We start from the raw sequence: 22,972 nt of genomic DNA, 5'->3' as shown, positions 1-22,972 counted from the left end.
ACCGAAACCTCCTGTTCATCACTTCTTTCACAGAGATTTAACAGATGCTGTGATCTGTTCCACAGTGTGTGTTGTCACATTATTATGAAGTAATCAACAGTTTGTTAGACCCCTGGTGTCCTCAGATCCCCACAGGTCATGAGTACGCTAGTTAGATTTTATATAGAGAATCGAAATTAAGAAGTGATAATTAAAAATGTAGATGAATGTTGATCTGAAACAAACAGATACACTCTTGTAAAAAAATAAAAAAAAATAAATGACTTTGAAGTAATAAAATCACCAGTGCCAACTTTTTACATAATGAGTAAATAAGCTTACCTAATTAAGAGAAAGTATGAATATAAAATTTAGCAACAGGTGTTTGTGAAATACGCCTGGTTTCTGTTTGACATTTGCCTTCTTGGTACCATTGTAGACCTGACACAGAACAGGCAGAAAAGAAAGAAGGGAATTGGATTGTGAGTGTGGAACTAAATCTTTCATAAAAAAAAAATAAATAAATAAAAAAAAAATGTATGTCTTGCTGCAGGTTGCAACATAACGCAGAGCTCCTCAAGGTTTTTAGGGCACTAAATGTTTTGAGTTCTCCCTACATCCCAGACTGTCTATCATATTCTGTCCCCTGATGTACACCTTCAGGTCCTCTAAAGCTCGGCTTCTAAATGTCCCCAAAGTTACTACGGAAAATGAGAGATGGTGTTTCCATAGTGTTTGTCCTGAGGCTGTGAATGGCCCTGTATGTATTCATCAAACAACCTGCCTCAATGGACAGTATACTACAAAAAACAAAAAAACAATGCTCCTATTAGAACTAGTGTCATATTTGCAGTATTAATACGAGCGGCATCCTCTATGCCACATGTGCCAAAAGGTGCAGTTCCTCAAATGGCCACTTGAGGCTTTCCCATTGATCTCAATTGTGCAGGGGGATTTTTTTTTATATAACTCTTTATAGCTACATTAAAATCAGATTAATGATTAAATTTAAGCATGATTAAGGGTGTGGTGTTAACCTAGACATCACTCCAATGCTTCAAGCCTCTTAACGCTGAAACTGAAAAACTGAAACTCAAAGTCAGTTGTGAGAGATGCCACCAAGAGTGTGTCCATCTTCATAAGGAGTCCATACTAGGACCACGCACTACAACAAGCTTCTGGTCTACCTTTCTGTTTGCACCAATCTGTAATAAAAACGATTTTTTAATCTAACCAAGACAACTTCTTGTGGACTGTTGATGTGTCTCAAGCCTGCGCACGGTCAAATATAAGTTAGTACTTCAACATCCAAAGCGAGCAGAGATCAAATTCCCTCATCAGTCTCTTCTCCAAATATCATCATACATCCAAGGATTTCATTAACATAGGGAGGGACTTGTTCATCTAATATTGATGGCTATAATCCTCTAGTTAAGTGCCACCAAACTGTGTTACTTTGTGCAATCATGTACATTCCGCAGGCAAAATGAAAAATTCATGGTCGGTCCTAGGGAAGCAATTTCTTATTTTATATTTGGTGTTATTTCTGCTGGCTTGTCGCCATTATGTTGCAGTTATGTTAACTGCTGTGAAATGTTTGCATTGGATTTCTCACAGTTCAGATATAAACAAGACGTTCAGTAACAAGATCTGTGTTCACAAGGCGCCATTTAAGCTTCATCAAGAGTCCATTATGGCGCAGACTTTTCACCACATTGATGTTAAAACAAAAAAGGCAAATTGTCAAATCCTGTCTTCGTGTCAGAGCCAAAGCTCATGACGTTATAGACTTTTTGACACGTGCAGTCGTGACAAATGCAGTTGAGAAAATACTGTATCTAACCACACATACATCCAATATCTACACTTCTTATCGTGTTCGGTGCCACAGGAGCCTGGAGCTCATCCCTGCCTGCATTTCATGATAGGTGGGGACATACTCTGGACAGGTCACACTTCATCACAGAGCAAACAAGAGATACCCAAGATCCATTCCTCCGGTGGCAGCGAGCCACCACGGGAAAATATGAGCGTGTACCGCATATTAGTACGTGTGCAATATTCATCCGTCCATCATCCCGTAGAGGTGCAGTCTGTCCCAGCTGGCACCGGACAAGAGGTGAGGTACACCCCGGCCACGTCGCCAGTCCATCAAAGAGCGAACACAGAGAGCGACAAACAAGCCACTCGCATGCCTGCGGCCAACTTGGAAACGTGTGAAATATATTTATTTATATGCCGTGTTTCAAGTTAACAGCTTGTGTTAAGTAACAACTACGCCAGTCAATCACCTTTTTACACCATCATTCAGACATTGTTGACAGAAAGCACTTCAAACTTTATTTCGACGTCCTTCACCGAAAGACAAAATAATCACGAGCTTCATAAGCTCCCAAAGCGCTGCAGCCGCCACGGTGTGAATAGACTCCTAGTGCCACTGCAGGCCGCGTTTAATGTCTTGCTCAAGGGAATAGGAGCAGTTACAGTGTGTGTATATATCATACTATGGGGACTGAGGAAGCATTGTCACGGCAAAGAGTGTAGAGGAGAAAGTGTGAGTTCCACAAATGCGTGGAGAGTAGAATGTTAGTGCATGATAAAAAGATTACTGCGCATCAGCGGCCACGGTAAGTGACTGGACAGAAACAGCGAGAGGCAGACACTTTCTCACCCTTTCTGTTTGACTGATCACCGCTATCGTGTTTGGATGGCTTGTGCGTCCATTGATTTCAGTCTATAGACCAGGTTTTATTATTTTATCAGGGCTAGGTGGGGAGCTTTGTTACTAAAAGCTTCTGTTCAAGCGCAATATCTTTGATATTGTATTACAGGTGAGGTCGTACAACTGTCTCTCAGTGGGATTACTGACCTATTTGGTGCTGCAGAGTTCCAATCAAGGTCCAGTGCTCCGTGCAGCAAATAGGTCTGAAGAATATAGCATGAAACCGAGCACCAGCAGTGTCTATACGCAGCTACATTACACTCTGATCAATTTAATAGCCAGGAATAATGCGCACGTCGTATCAAATGACAGATATGAAATATTAAATATACTTTTCTTTTCATCTCCTAATGAATAATGCATTTTTATATAAAACTATTAGGAGTTTTAGATTTCCCCCTTTCAAATGTGTCCTTAACGGTTTTCAGTTAGTTCAATGAATTCTGCAAAGACTGGCCGCTAGAGGTTCCAACGTGGACTTTAGTTTTTAAGATTTTAAGGTGAGATCTGTCTCCTGTCATAGAAATCAATGAATTGAACGTACTTTCTCCCTTAACTTTGAAACAAAAGTCCTCACAGAGTGTTAGGCTGGGAAGCTGCTGAAATTTGATCAGGGAATTCCAAAATAAGATTTAAAAAAAATAATAATATATCACAAGCACTATGAAAAGAATATACAGGGCGCAGTAATTAATGTTATAGTGTGAAATCTACAAAAACAAGACAGGGACCACAGTGGGAGAAAAAAAAAGCATGGTCTTTCTACGAGTCTATTCAGCACTTGGACAAAGTATCTTAATGTTTGTTGGAGTTGCTGTGTGCTATTACTTGTTATGTTACCATTAGCAAGTTAGACAGTTTACACTGACATGTACTGATATGTAAAACATTATTAACACCACCAGCTTTATATGCTGTTAGTTTTTCAAGGTCCGGCTGGTGAGATATGAACTCTACAAGGCCTCTAAAGGTAACTAGTGGTATCTAGCAGCAGATGGAGTTGCTGTGGACCCGACTCGTCACAGTACAACCCCCAACCAATTCATCTGCATACGCCATGCGCTGCATCACAAGATCACGGGTATTATTCACTTTATTTGTGAAGTGCTGTACCTCTTGATTAGACCTCCTCCAGTCCATTATAATATGAAAAACTCTCCAATTTGTATAAGTTATCAAGGTGCTGTTGAATTCTTTCAACATGTTATTGAATCTACTATGACTAGTGGATTACAAAAGCCTTTTTGCAAAGCTCTCAAAAAGTTCTTATACTCCAACCTACTGTGCACCGGTTGCCTCGGTTGTTTTGCTGACCCTTATTCGCAGAAACCTTCACCTTACGCAGTGAGTTAAATATTTAAGAGATTGTCTGCGGATACGGTAGAAGCGAGGTAAACTGCCAATGAACTGACATGCACTGAGTATAATGGAGGCGCGGTGCATTCAGCATCCAGCATTTATACATATAAATAGAGGCAAAATCACTGACCCATGCTGTCACTGAAAGAAAACAACACGCAGCAAATATGTTTTAAGTGTAACTCCGGCTAACGCGCGCTCTCTCCATCACCGCTGTCACTCCACTCGGCCGTCCTTATAATATCTCAGGTCTCTATCTCCCACTTGGAGCGCACGGTTCTTAGATGCAATGCGTCGCAGCACGGAACATGTAATGGCTGCGCGGACTGCATAGGTCGACCGCCTGAATAAGTGCTTTCCGGTCAACTTATTTTTCGTAACAATAAAATGAAAAACAATTACGCTGAGTTACAGCAGAGGGCCTATTCACTGGACTAACTGAGGAGGTGCTGCAGTTTGGTCCGGAAGCAGAGTCTGAGGAGAACGCACTCCACCAATGTGATTTCTGGCGAAGCCAACCAAGCGCGGGAACGGCACTCAAAAGAAGCACCCGGCACTTCTAATGGAATTTGGGCCCAAGCTTGAATCCAAACCACGTCTTTTTAACATGACTAAACATGACTAAGAATCTACTACATAACTGAATGTGGAGCTGAAGGTGCACGCAAGCGTGTGCGCATAAAAGGAGCTTGAGGGACTGGAGAGTGGAAGTCCCCATCAAAATGAAATCGACCATTAAGTGCAGACAGCTGACAGCACACCATGTTCCATAGATCGTTTGAAGTGACGCCCCACGGAGTGCAAAACACTTTTGTAATTTCTAATTATCCCCCTGAAAACCACGTAGGATTCCTACACGGCAGCCGCCACCGCCGGCTGAAGGTAGACAGAAACGAGCGCCGGCAGACTGCGGGGGGGCGGCCATGTTTTTGGGACAGTAATTTAAATGTTTGAAGGTTTGATGCAAATGTATCTACACATTCCTCAGACTTCTGTAAACATTCATTTTTCAAGGAGGAAATTGCAGTGCCAAGCACTGAACCGATTCTATTTTCAAAGTCATTATGTCGCCATTTGGTTTGAGCTTTTGTTCCTGGCACCTTTTACAGTAGATACATTCGCAGAGTGTCGGGCGTCTGCGCCGCCAGGAACGCGCGCCCGTGAATTTATGTTATAATTTGAAATCTGCAATGAACTAGTAAAACATGGGGACAGCTCTGCAGCTCTCCTAAATTCTGGAGCAGACAAGATGGCTTTTGTTGGTTAGGAAAGGGATAAATTATTTTATTCCTGAACATAAAAGCAGGGGGGAAAAAATTGCGTGACTTTGAGAGGTCTGAAGGGACCGGACAGATTTCCTGCCGGGATGTTTGTTAAACAGGTCACCTGGGTTCAATGCCACCAAGAAAACAAAAATATTTCAGGAATGTGTTCAACATTCACACAGTATGGATACTTGTGACTTTGTCAAACTCCACTAATAAATCTACTATATTATATAAACTTTGGCCTAAAAATGATGGATAATAATAAATATTAAAAGGAACAATAATAAGAGATTTATATGACAGTAATTTACTACACGTGCTAAATATTTCCTATACTGGAGCAAAATCATTTCCACCTAAAACAATATAAAATTCAAATCAGATCTGATCTGAATTATGTATGCATCACTCTGCGGCTGTAACAGATATGGCTATCTCGGAGGTTAACAGATGGTGCCATAAAATGAAATAGGCATCATTCTTAAAATACACTCAGACACTGAGGACATTTATGTCCCCAAAATCATTTTCACTGCCTTCGAGGAAGAAGGGCAAACATCGTCTCTGAAGTCGGCCGCAAGGGTAAAAAACTAGTTAACTGGCTCATTTGTGACTGCTTGTCACGTACATTGAAGGTGTCATAACATTGGTGCCAGATTTAACAGTGGAATAAAACTGTTCTGAAACAAAATGATTGTGTCATCTTGAAAAATAAAAAAAACAAAAATATCTATACAAATGAATTACACTATTTAATTATAAGTAAGAGATCTGAGGCGGCAGACCTCCACTAAATGTTTATGTACTATCTACATCTTCCCGGTCTTATTTCTCCTTGAGAAGGGGCAGAGCAAAGTTTCCTGAGGACTAGAGGGGGGCTGGGAATGGTTTGTAATAGCACTGGGAGTCCAGAGAGGAGACTGCAAAGAAAATTACCTCACCGGACAGATTCCACTCCTACCGATTCTGTGGCTCTAACAAGTTCAGTTTGCGGAGATCTCCCTCCGACCTCCCCCCTTCGTGGAGGATGTTAAAACATGACGGCAGCGAATTAAATCGCCATTTCCCCCCCACCATTATTCCACAAAGTGGTGGGAAGGGAAGAAACGGCGCTTGATCCGCGAAGTTCAAAGGCGTCAGGCTGTCATGTGTCCTGAAGAAGCACATTCCCCCTCAGCTTCACTGACATCCATTTCTTTTTTTAATGCTATATTTAAAAAAATCAAATTGACACGGAGCCTGGTTAAGATTACAAAAGCACTAGTCGAGATAACAAAGTGAATACGGAGGATCAATTATGGATGATTCGCTGCGATATTTCCACATCAAAAATGGCGGAGTTGAAACATTAATCTCAGCGAAGAATCTGTGTCAGGCCGAGCCGGCTCGCTGATGTCTGGTGTATCCCGACGCTCGCACGAGCAACACTCATCACCACAGCGCTGCATTGAAAGGCGCTAATCACACTTTTTTTTTTTTTCTTTGGGGGACATTTCAGGGCCGGAGGTGTCGAGGGGGGTCAACACAACATGTGAGACGTTTAGGTGCTCAGATTTGTTTTAAGGGGCACAGCAGCATAACAACAGATGGTTATGCTCTTTTCTTCTGGTGTTAATTGACCTCGGCGCACACAGTGGACCAAAGAGGCCGGGGAGGAAAATGTCCGTTAGCGCTACTGCTTTTTAAAAGTTGCACGCCGAGGGAGAGGCTCGCTCGACACCTTATAATTGTCTTGATTTTCACTGTATCAGCTGCAGCCACTCATAAAATGTAATCAATTATTCGAGCCTCTGGGAATATGTAGTTCCAAAACCCAGTCTGAGCTCAGCGTAGGGATACATTTGACTGTGACACTCGGAGATCTTTGAGGGGTCTAGCTCAGTTATTATATGAGGAACCTCATTACCGCACTTGGCGGAAATGTCATCGTATGTCAGTGTTTTTGTCAAATGCTTCATCGTGCCAGGCCTTTGGACACAGTCAACGGGACGAGCGACTTTCTCTTAGGAGGTACAGTAACTCAAAAGCTCGTAAAAAGCCCATTACCGCTGTTCCATGCAACCCTCAGTGCTCAGCTACGAGCATTGAACTGGGAAAGAGCTGCTGAGACTGATTCAGACTCGGAGACACCCTGCACGGCAGAGCCGCGAGATCATCACAACAACCCACACCTTAAGTACACAGACACGGAGAGAAAACTCCGGTGTCAGCAAATGTCTCCCACCTCCACAAAAAGACCCTGCGAGAAAATGCTCCAGAGGAAAATGTCTGACACGCACCGTGAAGATTTCACATAATGAAAAGTTAGGAGCCCAGTTCAATTTTTTCTTAAATATGTCTAAGGGATCTGAGACCTTGCAGATCTAATATGGAAGTAACTGTCGGGATTTGACAGAGTTACAGTGTAATGCTGAGGGCTAAACAGAAGGAACTCAAAAGCCCGGGCAATGGATTTGTGACTTGTGCCAAAATTCACTATAACCACTCTCCTGCTCTTATACTGAAATGTCTATTAATGGGAACAGAGTTGGACCAGAGGAAGCATACATGATACAACGCAGAGTGGTTTTCACTTTATTGAACAAAACAAAACAAAGTTTTGTCTACTGAGAATATCAAATTCATTTAATTATTTTATAAGGATCTCATCAATGCTGCAACGAGTGCAAAAGCAGGGGAGATGCTATGGAATAAGTAAGAAAAGAGGACAGGCCCGAAACATCTCATTTCTTTCCCGCTAAATGACAAAATAAGAAGGTTGTAATTTTCTCAAAGTTGGCATCTCACTTCACGTCAGCGGATTAAGAAATTAATGAAAAGTGGCGAGTCAATCTGACATTTCTAAATTAAGAAGCGGGTGTCCAAATGACAAAATTAAAAGGGGGAGAATGAAGCAGAGGATAAATAATTGGCTGGGGGAAATTTTGACAGAAAGAGAAGTGCAAAACATGGCAGCTGAGGAGAAGAGAGCGGAAACAGAGAAGGCAGCGGACGCTCCAGGCAATGCCATCTGTGGGTGGATCTGCAAAGGCTGCATGCCACACACCTGTGTGGGACTGCCTGGGAGATAAGGCCCTCGGCACAATGGCCCTGTGGCCACCTGCGCTGCCAAACAGGTGCACAGCCCAGCCAATTAAACTATTAGACAAACACAGGCCTCTGGGAGCAAATTAGCAGGCTGCCCAAACATCAGAGGAAAACCAAAAAGCAGTGGTAAGCACTCACTGTGAAGAACACCAGCCAGCGCTTTGATGCTGAGACGTGTTTCGGCGTTAAATTGTATGTTGTTTTTATTTATTCATTCTTTTAAATACTGGTTTTGATTTAAAATAAGCCCTGCGATAGACTGGCGACCCGTCTGGGGTGTAACCCCGCGTCCGACGGATGACAGCTGGGATAGGCTCCAGCAAACCCCCGCAACCCTAGTGAGGATTAAGCGGTAGTAGAAGATGAGATGAGATTTGACATTAACGAAATTTTGACATTTGTCCAGTGCGGAGAGTTGGACCAGCAAATCAGTTCCTTTGTACTCAAGTCTCCAGTTCATTGAGTACACTAGAGAAACCACATACAACATCCTGCATTAAACCCCCCTTTACCACTGTTACGATGTTCAGTTTACGTTGTGTTGTGCTGATTAAAATGGGTTCGCCACAATATTAGAAACAGGCATCGCGACAGCACAATACAAATCAACATTACTATAAACTGAAGCTTCCAGAATGAAAAGACAAGCTACAGGACTGTTAATTCATTGTCACTTTCGTACCTAATGAACCGTCAAGTGCGTGTATTTGTAAGAATACATATAAAATTGCTTAGTTTAACGTATCTCTGTAAAGGTGCCAAAGACCGAGACTATTTTCAACTATCACACACTGAAACGGCAGTAATATTTCTTGCGTCATCAACAAATTATACACATGAGCACATGAGCTAGACGGCGCGCAAGACACGCTGCATTTAGCTCTTAGACAAGCTCAACATTATTAATCATTCATTCAAGTCTGTAACTGCAGAATCAACAGACTCATATCAGGAAGTCATTGTGGGATTACAAGACTAGCCAGGAGCGGAGGAGAAAGCCAAAATCCACATAAGACCTGAGGCAACTTCTCCAAGATGCTACGAAAAAAAACAGACTTTCAAAAGTGCTTTGAAAACGGGAGTGAAAGTGCGTCTTGGAGAGCTGACTCTCCGCTCATTCCGGGGCCATAGAGGACAAATTTCTTCCTCGTTTATCCATCCATATATTATACATAACCGCTTATCCTACAGAGAGTCTATCCGAGCCGACGCTAGGAAGGTGGCGGCGCGTACCCTGAAGAGATCAGTCTACCGCAGGGCTAACAAAGAGAGGGATACAAACCACCATTTGTGCGCCTGCAGCCAATTAAGAACCGCCAATTAGCCCAACATGCATTAGGAATGTGAAAGAAAGCCGTGTCTGCACCGCATTTAATGGTTGAGAAGAAAGAAAAATGGGTTTGACTTTAACATTCTGCTTATCCAAATTGTTTGAACACAGGCATCATTTCACACATAGCTTGTCTGGCCATTTCAACTGTGAGGAAACCGGAATATAAGAAAGTAAGCAGCTGGTGGCTTGACATCAGTATTTCCGCAGCGACGGGTTTTTCTCTGCAATACAGCTCAGTGTTTTAAACTCTGAGGCACAATTAGCAAAGGGAAGTACATGGGGGCACATTATGAAGCAATTACCAGTATACCAATTTTAAAATCTGGAAAAATTTATTCGAAGTCATAATTATTCCCAGAAATATCAATATTTAAAAGAAGCACAGTTTCTGAGGTGTAAATTAAAGGAAGCATGAATCCTTGATCCAGCGCCCACTCCGTACCTCTGATAACATACCGTACAAAGGTTACATTAACATAGTGGAGTCAAAAGCAGGCTTCGTGTGTGCTGTGACCCACAACAATTTAACACAATCGTTTTAATAAGAAGTAGCAATATCCGAGCTTTAAAAAATCCCTTTCCTGAAGGAGGAAATATGAGCACGGGACAGGTGTCATTCAACACTCGCGCACACATGCCCAGAGGTGGCTCCCTGGATGGACTCGACTATCCGTGGGAGGCGACTCCTTCACAGCGGAAGGGTCCCTCTTATGCCGGTCAAAGGTTCAGCCGTTTAAAAGACCCACGGGGGAAACCCGGCGTCAGTTCCAGCCCCTTGGCAGCAGTTAGCCTTTCTGAGTGGAAAAGGCTAACTTGACTCCCCGCAGCTTGCTGGAGATTTTGGTCACCGACTTCACAGCTCTGCAATCACTCCAGGGATCAGAAACCGAGGCGTTTGTGACGCCACGTTACGTGCGATGAGTAAAGTGTGTGTTTGTGTTCAGCTCGATTACGTATTTATCCACGGCTCCTTCCACGGATGTTTTATCCCGTTAGTTAACTCGTATTTGAAGTGAAAGGAGAGGGTTGCTACGAATGAAAACTCCAGCCGTGTCCCTTTCCACAGGTACGCTGAGCCTCTGTTATTCCGGTTAATGTGCATGCTTCCAGCAAGAGCATACGACTTGCTCCAAACTGGTTAGTGCAGCGATGCAGCAGTAACGCTGGCCGTACCACACAGATCAAATAAAGGCTGCTGTGGGGCTGTGCTGGCACTACTTTCTCTGCAGGCAGGGTCAACATAAAAATGCATTCCACTTATCCAATGACTATATGCACCGCTCATTGGTTCACATTAAGAAACACCTCCTCAACGGTGGACTGGTAAATAATTTAGAGGATCCGCTGTCACTAAGGGTTCCGTTGCACTGGTGGGACCAAATTAAAATTAAAGATCTCATTTGCAGGACAGGAGGCAAAGAATTTGGGTAACAAGTAGAGACAAGGAAGGAAAATCAGCGAGGCTTTGTAATAAATGACTCAAGAGAAGCTCAAAGCATAAGCTCAGGAAAAGAGAGGAATGCTTGAGGAGGAGGAAAATCCTAAAAGTTTAGAGACTTTTGCCATATACATATGTTATTATGTGTATAGCACTCATAGTATTAAACGAAAAGTGTTAAATTTGTAATGTTTTATTGGGACACTGCAACGCTTATTAGGGAAAAGGCCGTCCATCTTAGAGTTTATGAGAGCGTTTAAGTGAACATCCAGGACTGTAGATTGTGCTCATTTAAGGTATACATAGTTTTTGTTTAAAAGTTAAACTACTCCTTCTGTCACACAGCTGATATGCATGGAGCAGGGCCAGCGGAGTTCCTTTACAGAAATCCAATGAGATCTAATAAAGTAACAATTGAATAATTAATGAATAATTTAGAAAAATGCAATATTAGGTGACTCCTCATTTCTAGACTAACAAGTTAATGCAAACGTGTCATTTCACATCATTCTTGTAAACATTTAGTTTTTAGCAATTGTTTTTCTATCACCATACAATAATTCCAAACTGTTTGCATCACACTGAAACTTCTATGCAAATGGTGTCAACAAATGAACGTTTTTTTTCACACAGCTTGATGCCATTTCTAAAAAGTTTTCAACTCACTTAGTGCCTTTTTTATTACTCACCCCAAACTTTCTGTTATTTCACTGGGTTGTGTGGTCGTTTTGTTGTCACTACGGCTTTTTTAATGCAATAAATTATATTCTTTATATTATACTCAATTTTTCCCATTAAGAATGTTTTGGAGAAAAGTCAATAGGCTGACAAAAATCATTTTACATCAAAATATTAGATTTTTTATGAGATTGCTAACCTTGTAAAATTAGAAATAAATCCACTCGAAGCGATCACGAATTCACCTTTTCAGAATTTATCAAGATTACTGACACCCCAGGTCCCTGCTCTATGAAAGTGAACATCTCATAGTTTTCTCAATCAAATTCAACTAAAAACGTAATTAAGCATAATTTTCAGTGTCAGCCATTACTGCTAAGGCTTTGGAATAATACTCCTGTTGTCTACGTCTGTACATCTGCTGTGTGCCAGTCTGCACTTTCACACACGTTCATCTGAGCATCTAATCCTCCGTAGCTCAACACCACTTCATACTGACAGTATGAAGCTCCTATGGTGGATCTTCATACACCTCCTGTCTCACTTGTTGTGGTAATTTAAACTCACTGATAACGTCGCCATCTTAAGTTAGTGAAACACTCCTAATGTACTGACCTGACAGGATTACTAGTGAGAGACACCCTGAGGGATTCCAGGCAATTGAGCAGCTTTTCCTCTGTGATCCCTGAACGCAGTTCATGGACGTATTCTTGGGATGAAAGCGTACACTCATGCTTGCTGTTCCTGAGTCCACCCTGCAAACACATATGAACAGGACAATGATTAGATCCTACAGCAAAATCATGTTAAAGCAACAACTGAAGGACGTGTATGTATGATTTGCACCAACAATATACAAAAAAAAAGTTACTGAATAATTACAGGACAAATGTATCTCCTCAATAACCCAACAATGATACACATAGAGTAGTGTAAGTAATGACACTTGTTTTGATTTAAAATTTGGATCCTCACAATGGCACATAAGCTGCCCATAACTTCTGCTTTTATGAAAAGAGAATAGATGTGCTGGCCAAATGTTTCCTTTCTTAATCAGCCAAGGCTCTAATGGTGGTCTACCCACACAGAGAGAGGAACACAGGCTGGGCTACATGCTATCTGCTATCTGCCGCAGCTCCCGCTTGAAGTAAATGGATTCTTGTGTAGAATGTCCACAGGGATATGTTGCTACACTGATGCTTACAAAATAACAGTACCTATTGGCAGCAACACACACACACACTCGCAGCACAACGAGGAAGCGCGCGTTCACACTCTCCAAGGACGCGGCGAAGTCAACAATGAACGTTAATGTATCTGAGCTGCAGCTTGAATCTGAAGCTGCTAACTGATTGAACCTAGTGTGTAGCTGGCATCATTTTAAAGCAATCAACACAAAAATCAAGAACAGAAATGAAAAAGCTGTGCATGCAAATTGATCCATTTAACCACTTATGCGTGCCTTTAAGCCAGGGTCTCGGCAAGATTTCGTTATGTTCTCATAATGACAATAAAGGCTCTTGAATCTTGAATTAAGTCCATATTTCCAGCGTGACGAATCTGCGCTACTTAAGCAATTTCCAGATTCTGTTGTTAAAATTTCATTCAGGGGTACGTCCAGACACCAAACAAAGCAAACATGGGAACGCGGTGCAGAAACAGAATCCCCTCCGCCTCAACCAGCTAGTCTAACTCACCGTCACTGTGTTCATCCCCGGACTGCCGGTTCCCCACAAAGTGAGCTGTGCTAATAGGCAGTTTAGGAAGTAATAAGCTAGCTCATTTATCTGGAGAAAAGAGAGGCCTGCTGCTCTTCTGCGCTGCACAATCAACATGAAAGAAGCAGTTTTATTTATTTATTTTGGCAGAAAAAAACCAGGGGCAGTGTGAGAACAGCATGCCACAAATAATTATGTGCCTCCGTTGTAAGCTGAGCTCATAGCTTGATTGGCTCAATAGTGACACGGAATAAATATTTATTTGATGAAGGATGATATAAAATTACGTTCCTCAAATTGCTGAAGTGATTCCTGTCAAAGTTAATTAGAAAAGGAAAGAGCATCTTCTAATGGTGTTCAAGGGGAGAGATTAAATTTCACCATTCCTCCTCCTGCTTCATGTTTTTTTTTTTTTTTTTAGTTCCTGGCATGGCGTGACATGGCTCCGCTTCCACGCTTCTTTTTAAAATTTCCCGCAAAAGTTAACATGAGACTTTCACATAATTGTTTTTCAAACTAGTTTTGAATGTTTTAATAAATCCCGGCTCTGTCTTTTCTTCGTCTTTCTAAGCTCGATCCACATGAAGACTTCGAGCTGTAGTTCTCTTGTTCTTAAGCACTGTTGGCTGAATGTGGAGGAGTCACTGGCTTAGTTTTTTTATCTGACTGAAGAAAGTTATTAAACCAAGGGGGAGATAAGAATCCTTCTCATTAGTGTCTACATTTTACAACTATAATCTACCTTAAGACTCTTTCTTACATATTTCTGCCTAAGAATTTTACATCCTTGTTTCAGTATTGACAGTAGCACAACTGCTACATTAAATTAGATTAACTGGAGATGGATAAAACCAGATAAACATGATGTGAAATGTCAATCTGAAGAGGAGAATGACAGATACTACAAACACTTAATAAAACCCTGAGGTGAATTGTGGGCACTTTGAGTTACTGAGAGACACATTTCAAGGTTTAACACAGAAGTTCTTTTTGTTTCCGTAGTAGTTATAACTGTGACAATTTTACTTTTCTGCTTGTTTAACTACTTCAAAAAATCCATTTGCTGTATTCCCCGAGTGGTAGTGCTTATCATTTTTTGAAAACAGTCTCTTGGAATCAGTTCTCAGGGAACGCTTCTCGTAATTCATGTTTGTCTCCGTTTGAAAAATTTCCACCTAAATCGTCAGTGAACAGTAACGCTGAAACGCTGTGTCACAAGCGCTCTACTGTAGCTCTCCAACTTTAATATAAACGGAGTCCAAGCAATCAGACTTTTCAATCACAGCCCAAATATCTCCCATTGTCTCACTAGAAAGGCTCTGCAAAGCTACAATGAAGTGTAAGACGGCTGAAAAAGATATATCAAAGAATTCTGAATGAATGCGATTCTAATTTTAATCCAGATACAATAAAACTGTTATTAATATGTATTGAAGGTAAAGCTCAACACAAGAGAGCCAGCTCTTCAGGCCAGGACAACGAAAGACACCTTTTAGTGACAGAAGACAGGTGGTTTGACAGAGGAATAAAAGTTTACTTAAAAGCCATTTATATAAACTTGGAAAATGTCTCCCCACTCAGAGCCCTCTCTGAGGTGGCCTGAGACATCATTTATCAGCCACTTACAACACGGTCTTAACGTCTTTCAGGGGAGAGTTTCTAACTGTTAATGGGCCGTTAGAGTACCACTAATCATGACGAAGAGGATATCACCCAGGTTAATCTGAACATCCTCCGGTGAGTTTTGGGCGGCTAACAGACCCTAATCGTGTGAGTTTTAGGTGGGCAACAACCCACCCAAGTTCTAAAATATATCCACCAGTTATTTAGAACTGCAGGAGCCGTTTGGTTGAGCGGTGGAACCCAAACAGGTCCAGGTACCTTTGTGTTGTATTCGTTATAGCATGAGATCTGGATGACTGTGGATGTACATCCATGGTAGAGGTATGTCTCGGGGGTATCAGCCCGTTTGGATGATGAATACTTTATCCACACCAACCCTCTCAATAGGGGATGATTCCTCTTCAGGGCTGATCCTACTCTATGATAGACACTTCTATGCAGTGTGTCAGCAAAGGGCATATGTTCAGTGCTCACTAGTCTGGCTACTATTCAGATACAGTCTCAGATTCTGGAGGCTAGCTCCAGGGGCTCCTAACATCTTTACTGTTTTATATGGTCAGCCGATATCACATTTAACATAAAAGTTAGTGGTTTTTTTTCTTTCATTAACATATAGCAGCAGTAACATAGTAGTTAGGGCTCTTTCTTTTAAAGAAAACCTTTAAAATGCAAGGAACTGGAGACATTTCATGAGTAAGCGAGTGCATCACTTCTGTCAGATTCAATAATGCTAGGAATGCAGGACCACGATGCAGTCCACGTAAGGGTTTGACAGCAGAGAGGTGAGATGTGCATAACATGATGTATTAAATCTCTTGTGATTTTGCAGACGCTCAACTTCAGCAGTGTTAGAGAGTTTCTCGCTGCCCTTGAAAGTTCTGCCAAGGACAGTCAGAAGTTCAAAATATACAAAAGTAGAGGCAACGCTGACAAAACCTGAATTTTCAACAGTGATAGGTGCAGTTTTTGAAAAGCAATAGTAAATGCTGACTCAAAGAGTGCAAGAGAGTGCATCTCATTGTATAGAAAAACAAAATGTAAAAATGCCGCTTATATTACTGTGATTCCATTTTTGGATTTGGCTGATTAGGCGACTGCATTTTACAGGACAGTGCTTCATCAGTAATGGCCACTGAGAGGCTAATACATCGCCCGCTTTTCATTTATCTTCTTACTTCTCAGTAGTTCCCAGCAAGCATACCACTATGTCCAGAAAAGCTCGAGCTCTGGTTTCACCACATGCTCTGACCTCTGGAAACCAAAGACACTGACCATAAACTGCTTTTTCATGACCCTAGCCCAAATCGATAGAATCCTTTGGGATAATATCAACATTACACCACCATACTGGCAGCAGAGAAACAATCTGAGGAGCGGGGAGGGGGGGGGATTACCCGCTGACCACTGGGTAATAGAGTTTTCCCCCGTCGGGCTCACGTAAATGGTCAACAGAAGAGAAAAAAAATGGTCTAAAATAGACCCTAGGGATCGGAGCCAGGTAGATGAACGGATGGGAGAGAAGGATGTTGTGTCCGTAGCTGTAGGAAGATGTGAAATGTGAAAGAAGCAAAGGAAGTACAAGGGTGAGGAAAAAGTATGGAATAAACACAAAAGAAAGAAACTGTATAGGGCAGAAAGGGCAGGGCAGGGAGACGGAACATCCGGAGACACTGCAACCTCGACAGTAGAGGACAGACACAGCCTTTTGACCACAGCCTAGAGCCTCATCTCCTGCCGCTTATTGAATCCCCTATTTGTCGATAACAGTATTTCCTGCCAAAGAAAATAGTGCTGGGAGCAATTACTTCAGTGAGCCTGTCAATTTCATTTTGGGGGGTTAGGGGAGCATCGAGGCTCATTCCCTCCCCCTCTATCACCTCTGCCTCCCTTTCTGTATGCCATAGGGAGTGACAGAGCGCCGCTCCTTCCATCGAGGGCAGGGCAGGCAGACAATGCCAAAGCGGCTGCACCTCCACATGTCATCTTCACCTGTAATGAGCCTATAACAAGCTGGCAGCTTCCTCAGTGCCCACTGCTCGGCACACTCAGGCAGACTGATAGATACATTATTCAGCTTCTTTGTCAGCTTACTGGAAAAGCACATAAGCAGCGTGATGCCTGGCCTGGAAGCCGCAGCCGAGAGACAGCTCCCAGGTCAGACACGCTCCCTCCATTCAGCCCACCTGGCTACACGGCTTCAAGATAAGGTTTTTACAAGTCTCCTACATCGTTATGTCGCGCAATTAGCAAGTCACGTTTCAAGGATTTCTTGACCACTCAGCCAAAGCATTATGTTTGAGTCATATATGCGTCAGAATGACTTATAGCAATAATGTATAGTACTGCATTGGGATAAAGTGAACAGATGTTACAGTAAGTCTTACTCTAAGAAGAAGCAAACTGTAACTAGCAGCATCAAGTGTTGATGCCCGAACGTTGCAAAATGAAGCAGTTTCAGGCAGAAGCTTCTCATCCTTGCTTTGTCATTGATGGTTGCTAGCATCAGCATAACTTAAATACTGCATGGGGGCCACACTATTAGACACAGAGACAAACATACAGCAAAGTAAGTCTGCGCCGCTGTTCCTGGGATTTAATGACTAAGCACAAATTAAGAAACACGGCCCCCACCCTAGACCCGAAGAAAGTCAGACAAAAAGTTATGGATTACTGAAAAATCCAATTACGGCTTCTTTGTGTGTAATTAATGAAAATTACAAGAGCACCCTACTGCTCTTTGTAAAAATAATAAAGATAGAATCTAAGCAATTAGTGCATATCACGCTACATTGTAGCCTTGATATAACTTAATTTCCTGTTCATTATGGCTCGATAGATTAGTTGAGAGAACAGATAGCGCGAGAACGATAATAGGCAGTCTACAGACAGGTAGAATGCCACACGTTTCCCTTCGCTCCCTCGTGACACAAACATGACCTATGAGCAATGCCGTCAACACAAGGAAATTAGGTTTTGCGCACAACTATCACAAAGGCACCAGTGGGAGAGGTGTCACACTATATAAATGAGCAATCCCGCATTTAACACAATCTAAAGTTTGGCCTGCGAGTGTGACAGCATTCACAGTAAAGGTCAGCGGGAACACGGATCAGTTGAGATGCTGGTTGGATGGACAATGAGTTTTCCCTAGCCCTACTTAAAGGACAGAGTTCTGCTGCCGGCAGATAAGACGTTTCATCCAGCCACCAGGGCGCAGGGCTCCTAGCTCAGTGGGGGATTTCCCACCAGACCATGTGGCCAAGTATTTCATCTCCTTCTCTCATCGTCCATCTACAATTCAAGTCTCTTTACTTCTTCCTTTATTCATTCTCCTTCCCTTTCTGCCTCTCACTCCATCCGTCGTGAGGTGTTTTTTGAACCCTGGGTGACAGCTACAAAGAAATATGCGTTTATCTGTACACACCAGGAGCTTTTTCCTCCCTTTTTCCATTTATTTTCCTCCACTATCTCGTGTCTGTTCTGGTCAGAAAACAAAATCTAGAGACAGCTTTATTTTGGTACGTCTTGGCGACTACAACTCGCTGATAACACAGACGCAATTAGGGCCTACAACACTCTCTCGATAATCAGGCCAGTGGCATTATATCTCGCGTCCAGACAAGACAAGCTCGCTGCGGTGGCAGGGCTGAGAAGAAACAATAAGGTATTTGAGTGGTTGAAAATAACACTGCAGGGTTCGCTTAGTAAGAAACCTTGGCCAGTGGCCCCGGCATCATGGTGTTTGTGCATTTGTGCACTGATCCCTGAGGTCTGGCGGGAGAGCCCAACCACAAAAAAAAAAAAAAGAGGATATTAAATAATTCCATTTCTTTCTCTTTTTTCATGTCAACACAAAGACACCCACAACAGTTTGTATAGGTAATTCAATTACACAATGAGACGTGCCGCCGCTTCTATATTTGTGTGTAGTGGGGATGTGTATGCATGAACACACCGAAAGGTCAAGCAAAAAAATAAATAAATGAATGAGGCAGCTCGACCATGGGGTTGAATACATATGAGATTTACTTATTCAGAGCTCGGATTTATACGGGGATATGTTTTTATTAAAGCGAAGCCATGTTCTGTAAATGGGTTTTAAACTTTCGAAAGTAAAACAACTTCGTCCTTTCTTTGTCTTAGTTGTGAAGCAGTAATGAGAGAACAACGCTTTGGTGCTCACGAAAAAAAAAAGCCTGACATGACTTTTAACATCAACACGTTCAAAGGCAGCGCCAAACAAAGCACTAAAAGGCATTCCTTCAGCCCCATCAGCAATAACTGCATCTGGACAGCCGGATGAACAATTTTATTTTTGTCAGAGGATGCAAATAATAATCTCTTTTATCATCGTGTCCTTGCGAATGGTGTGTTTCTCATGATGGAAGAGGAAATCTGTCTTTAACACAACCGTTCGACGCAGAAATCCCAAAGTGGACTGAGCTGTACGGCAGATTCTCGCAAACGGTTTCATCAAACGGCGCGTACGCCGCAACCTTTTCCCACTTAAACCCTCACTGCAAAGTCGTTTCAAGGTTAACCTGTTTGCGATACTTTCACCGTGACCTTTACGGGACTAACGACAAAAGTGATTGCGTTGACCTCTTTTAAGCAGCTCGCCTCCTTTCTTTCTCTTTCTTTCCCTCTACCTTGAACCCGGCCAGAAAATACAAGCTCTATAGACATCACATACACACATAACAAACATGTCCGCCCTGCTGGCTGCGCCCGAGATGTGAACAAGGTGAGGGCAGAGCAATAGACGCAGTCAGCAAACTCCCTTGGCTTTAATCCCGCTGAAAGTTCACAGTTCACAGTTCTGCAATATGCCATCACCACTGTTTCAAATAGTGAGAGAAGGATGCCCACGGTGACTGAATATTCAGCCGAGCCGAGCCAGACAGCCTATTATCCCACCGCCACAGAGGGTAAACCACTCATCATCAGTAAAAGCAGGGTCAAAATCTAAACCAAAGTCTACTTCTTGGAAGTATGAAACTGGAACTCTAAAAAACAGCTCATTAAAAGTCCATGCAAATAAAGCCAAGCAACTGAACCACTGCAACCTTTCTGAACCGACGAGACTGGAAGATGAAATTTAAACGTCCGTGTGTGGAAAAAAATATCACTGAAACGAAATCTCGAGCGCTTGAGGAAGCCACCCAAAAGCTAAGGATGAACTTTGCGGCCAGTGTAAAGGAAGGAAACGGATAAAAGCCGACATGCAAATCTGTCAACTGATGAGAGACGGAGGGTGGGCAGCACAATGAGCATGGGAAATGAATGTATAAATAAAAATCTGACACGTCTCAAAGGCCAATTTACAACAAATCCACACACACTCGATGGTCAAAAGATATTTTTGGCAAGAACCACTTTATTTCTCCAAAGCATTTTTAAAGCTAGACACAATCCAATCTATTCACAATAATACAGTAATGCATCATTACTATTTTAATATTATATCTGAGGGTAGGCAAGGATAATACACTCATAATGACTCATTGGACAACACTTTAATCATTGAATGGCACTGGAAAAGACTTGTGTTTTAATTTGGATAGATTTTGATTAAGTTTGCACTTTAGTTGTTACACAAAGTCAAAATATCTGCCTGGAAACACACAATTTAATATATATGCATTCCAGTGTAAGATTATGTACTTAATTTAATATATTCATATGTTTTCTTATGCATGTGTGTTTTAAAATAATATAAAAAAATATTAAACTACTAAATTAGTGGCTTACCATAACATAACATACATAACTGTTCTACAAATTTGCTACAAAACACAAAACTAATGTGATTTTGGAGCTCCTATATGATGGATTATGTCCAAGAGACTTAACATCTGTAACCACTTGGGTCAGAACTTGGGCCTTGTCCTATTGATTTTCTATAGCTCTGCTGTAGCCACTTTTACATCCTAATTTAAGCGACACTTCTGCGAAACACACACACACACGACACAAATTGACAAAATAACTTACTGAGTTAACTTCTGTTTCTTAAGTTGTAATTTTGTGTATATTTAACTAAAGGCCATTAACACCACAGTTAATTAGTGCCTGACAAGAGGGAATTCTGTAAAGCTTAAATCACGAATTTTCAGCACTTTGTGCGTCCGTGTGTGAGCCTGCGTGCGCACGTACATTAATACGGTTGCGCCCGCACAATTGCGAGTGCGCGCTTGCGAGCATGTGTTGGCACGTGCGTGCGTTGTGTTTGTGCGCCGTGCAGAATATTCCCCCTAAGCAGTTCTCCCTGTGCTTTTGCAGGACTCATGTCTGCACTGAATTTCAATGACACTTCTATAAAGATAGGCGCAGATGTCAGGCAGCTCGCTGAAAGTCAGGTAGAAGAGAGGGGGGAAAGTAGAGTGAGGAAAATTTTGCACACGCCAGCTGCAGAGAGAGAAGTCTTAAGTTATGCATGTATTTGCAGCAGTGTTGTACAACTAAGAGCTCTGATTTAGCGAAGAAGTAACTTTAGCATGAAAAGCGAGCGCTCTCTAACCGAGAACCCGTTTAAACGTGGATCTAATCAACGAGCCTTTCCTGATTTGCTGACTTGCCAGGTAACACAACTGCTGCTGCTACCTCTGTGAAGCTTGCTCGAGTTAGCAGAGAGTGACTGAGCTTTAACTTCTTACTTATTGCTTCAAAAAGCAGTCACATGCTACCAATTTGATTGGCACTCAGCTGATCACGTCCAAATGTGGCTGATCTGCTAATATTCTGCTCCAAATGCTTTACGTGTTTAATTCTACCTTGTCTTAGCAAGTATTTTACCATATCCAGATAAGAAACTTGGTTTCAGACTCAAGGTGTACTGTACTGTCAATTGGGTATGAAAGACAAATGACGGTCTTTTTTTTTTTCCGTTGGAATTCCAACAATAAGATCATTACAGAGTTATGGATTTTCTCAACCTAAAAATAAGCCTTGAACTCCCTCTCCCACTCTGCTTTCGACATAATGCACTACACTCCAACCGCACACCAATCAATTGAAGGTCAGCAAGTGGCTCGATATTGTCCCAAAGCTTCCCCGAAAAAAATGGGGAGAAAAAAAAAAGACCAACAAAAACAAAGACACGGGAGTTTTGTATGTAGATGAGGCGAAAAAGCTAGTCAAATTATCCGGTTATATAAAAGTGACAAAGAGTGCTGGGAAAAAAAAAAAACTAGAGAGGCATGAAAAGACTTCTTGGCACTCGCTCACTTGTTTCTCTCCTCATATATTCCCATTGTCATGGCAGAGGAGGTTAACAAGTGAGCTGTTAAGCAGGTAAACTCACACAGGATCTAATTTAGGTTTTCACAGCGGCCTCAGCTGCATTGATTGCAACGTGAAGGCCTAATGAACTCTGTACTCGGTGCTCCTGTTTCCAGCTCTGGGAGTTTGGGTATGAATCCAAGAACTGCAACTGCTGGCTAAAAGTTTGGAGAGGGACTACGAAAAAGGTCTGAGGATGGAGAAACGATGCTGAAACGATGAATAAATGAGCGAGAGTACTGACACCGGTTTGTTATGTGTGTCCTCTTTTGTGCTCCTCCGTCCTTCATCGCCGACCCTCTCCATAAGGCGCTAACCTCGATAAATCATACATAGAGCAAACACGCTATGGGGGCGAAAGGTCCACATTAATGTGATATTCTTATTTTCTCTGTTGCCATCCCCAGCGATTCAGCTGAATAACAATCCTAGTTCTGAGAATAAACAACACTTCAATTACCTTGTGTTGACTTAAAAAAATTCCAG

At 42.1% G+C, this 22,972-nt stretch overlaps 1 protein-coding gene across 7 annotated transcripts in view; it reads right to left on the bottom strand.

Annotated features, from left to right (window-relative positions):
- Window positions 1–22,972, bottom strand: part of diaph2 (diaphanous-related formin 2) — a 344,356-nt gene that overhangs the window by 242,312 nt on the left and 79,072 nt on the right. For all 7 annotated transcript variants that reach the window (XM_047584557.1, XM_047584556.1, XM_047584558.1 and 4 more), the window contains one exon: window positions 12,480–12,619. In XM_047584557.1, the coding sequence (XP_047440513.1) occupies window positions 12,480–12,619 (140 nt within the window). The remainder of the gene's footprint in view (window positions 1–12,479; window positions 12,620–22,972) is intronic.

This window comes from Mugil cephalus, chromosome 5 (genome assembly GCF_022458985.1).
Source record: "Mugil cephalus isolate CIBA_MC_2020 chromosome 5, CIBA_Mcephalus_1.1, whole genome shotgun sequence".
Lineage (NCBI taxonomy): Eukaryota > Metazoa > Chordata > Actinopteri > Mugiliformes > Mugilidae > Mugil > Mugil cephalus.
This window is presented reverse-complemented; position numbering and strand designations above follow the sequence as displayed.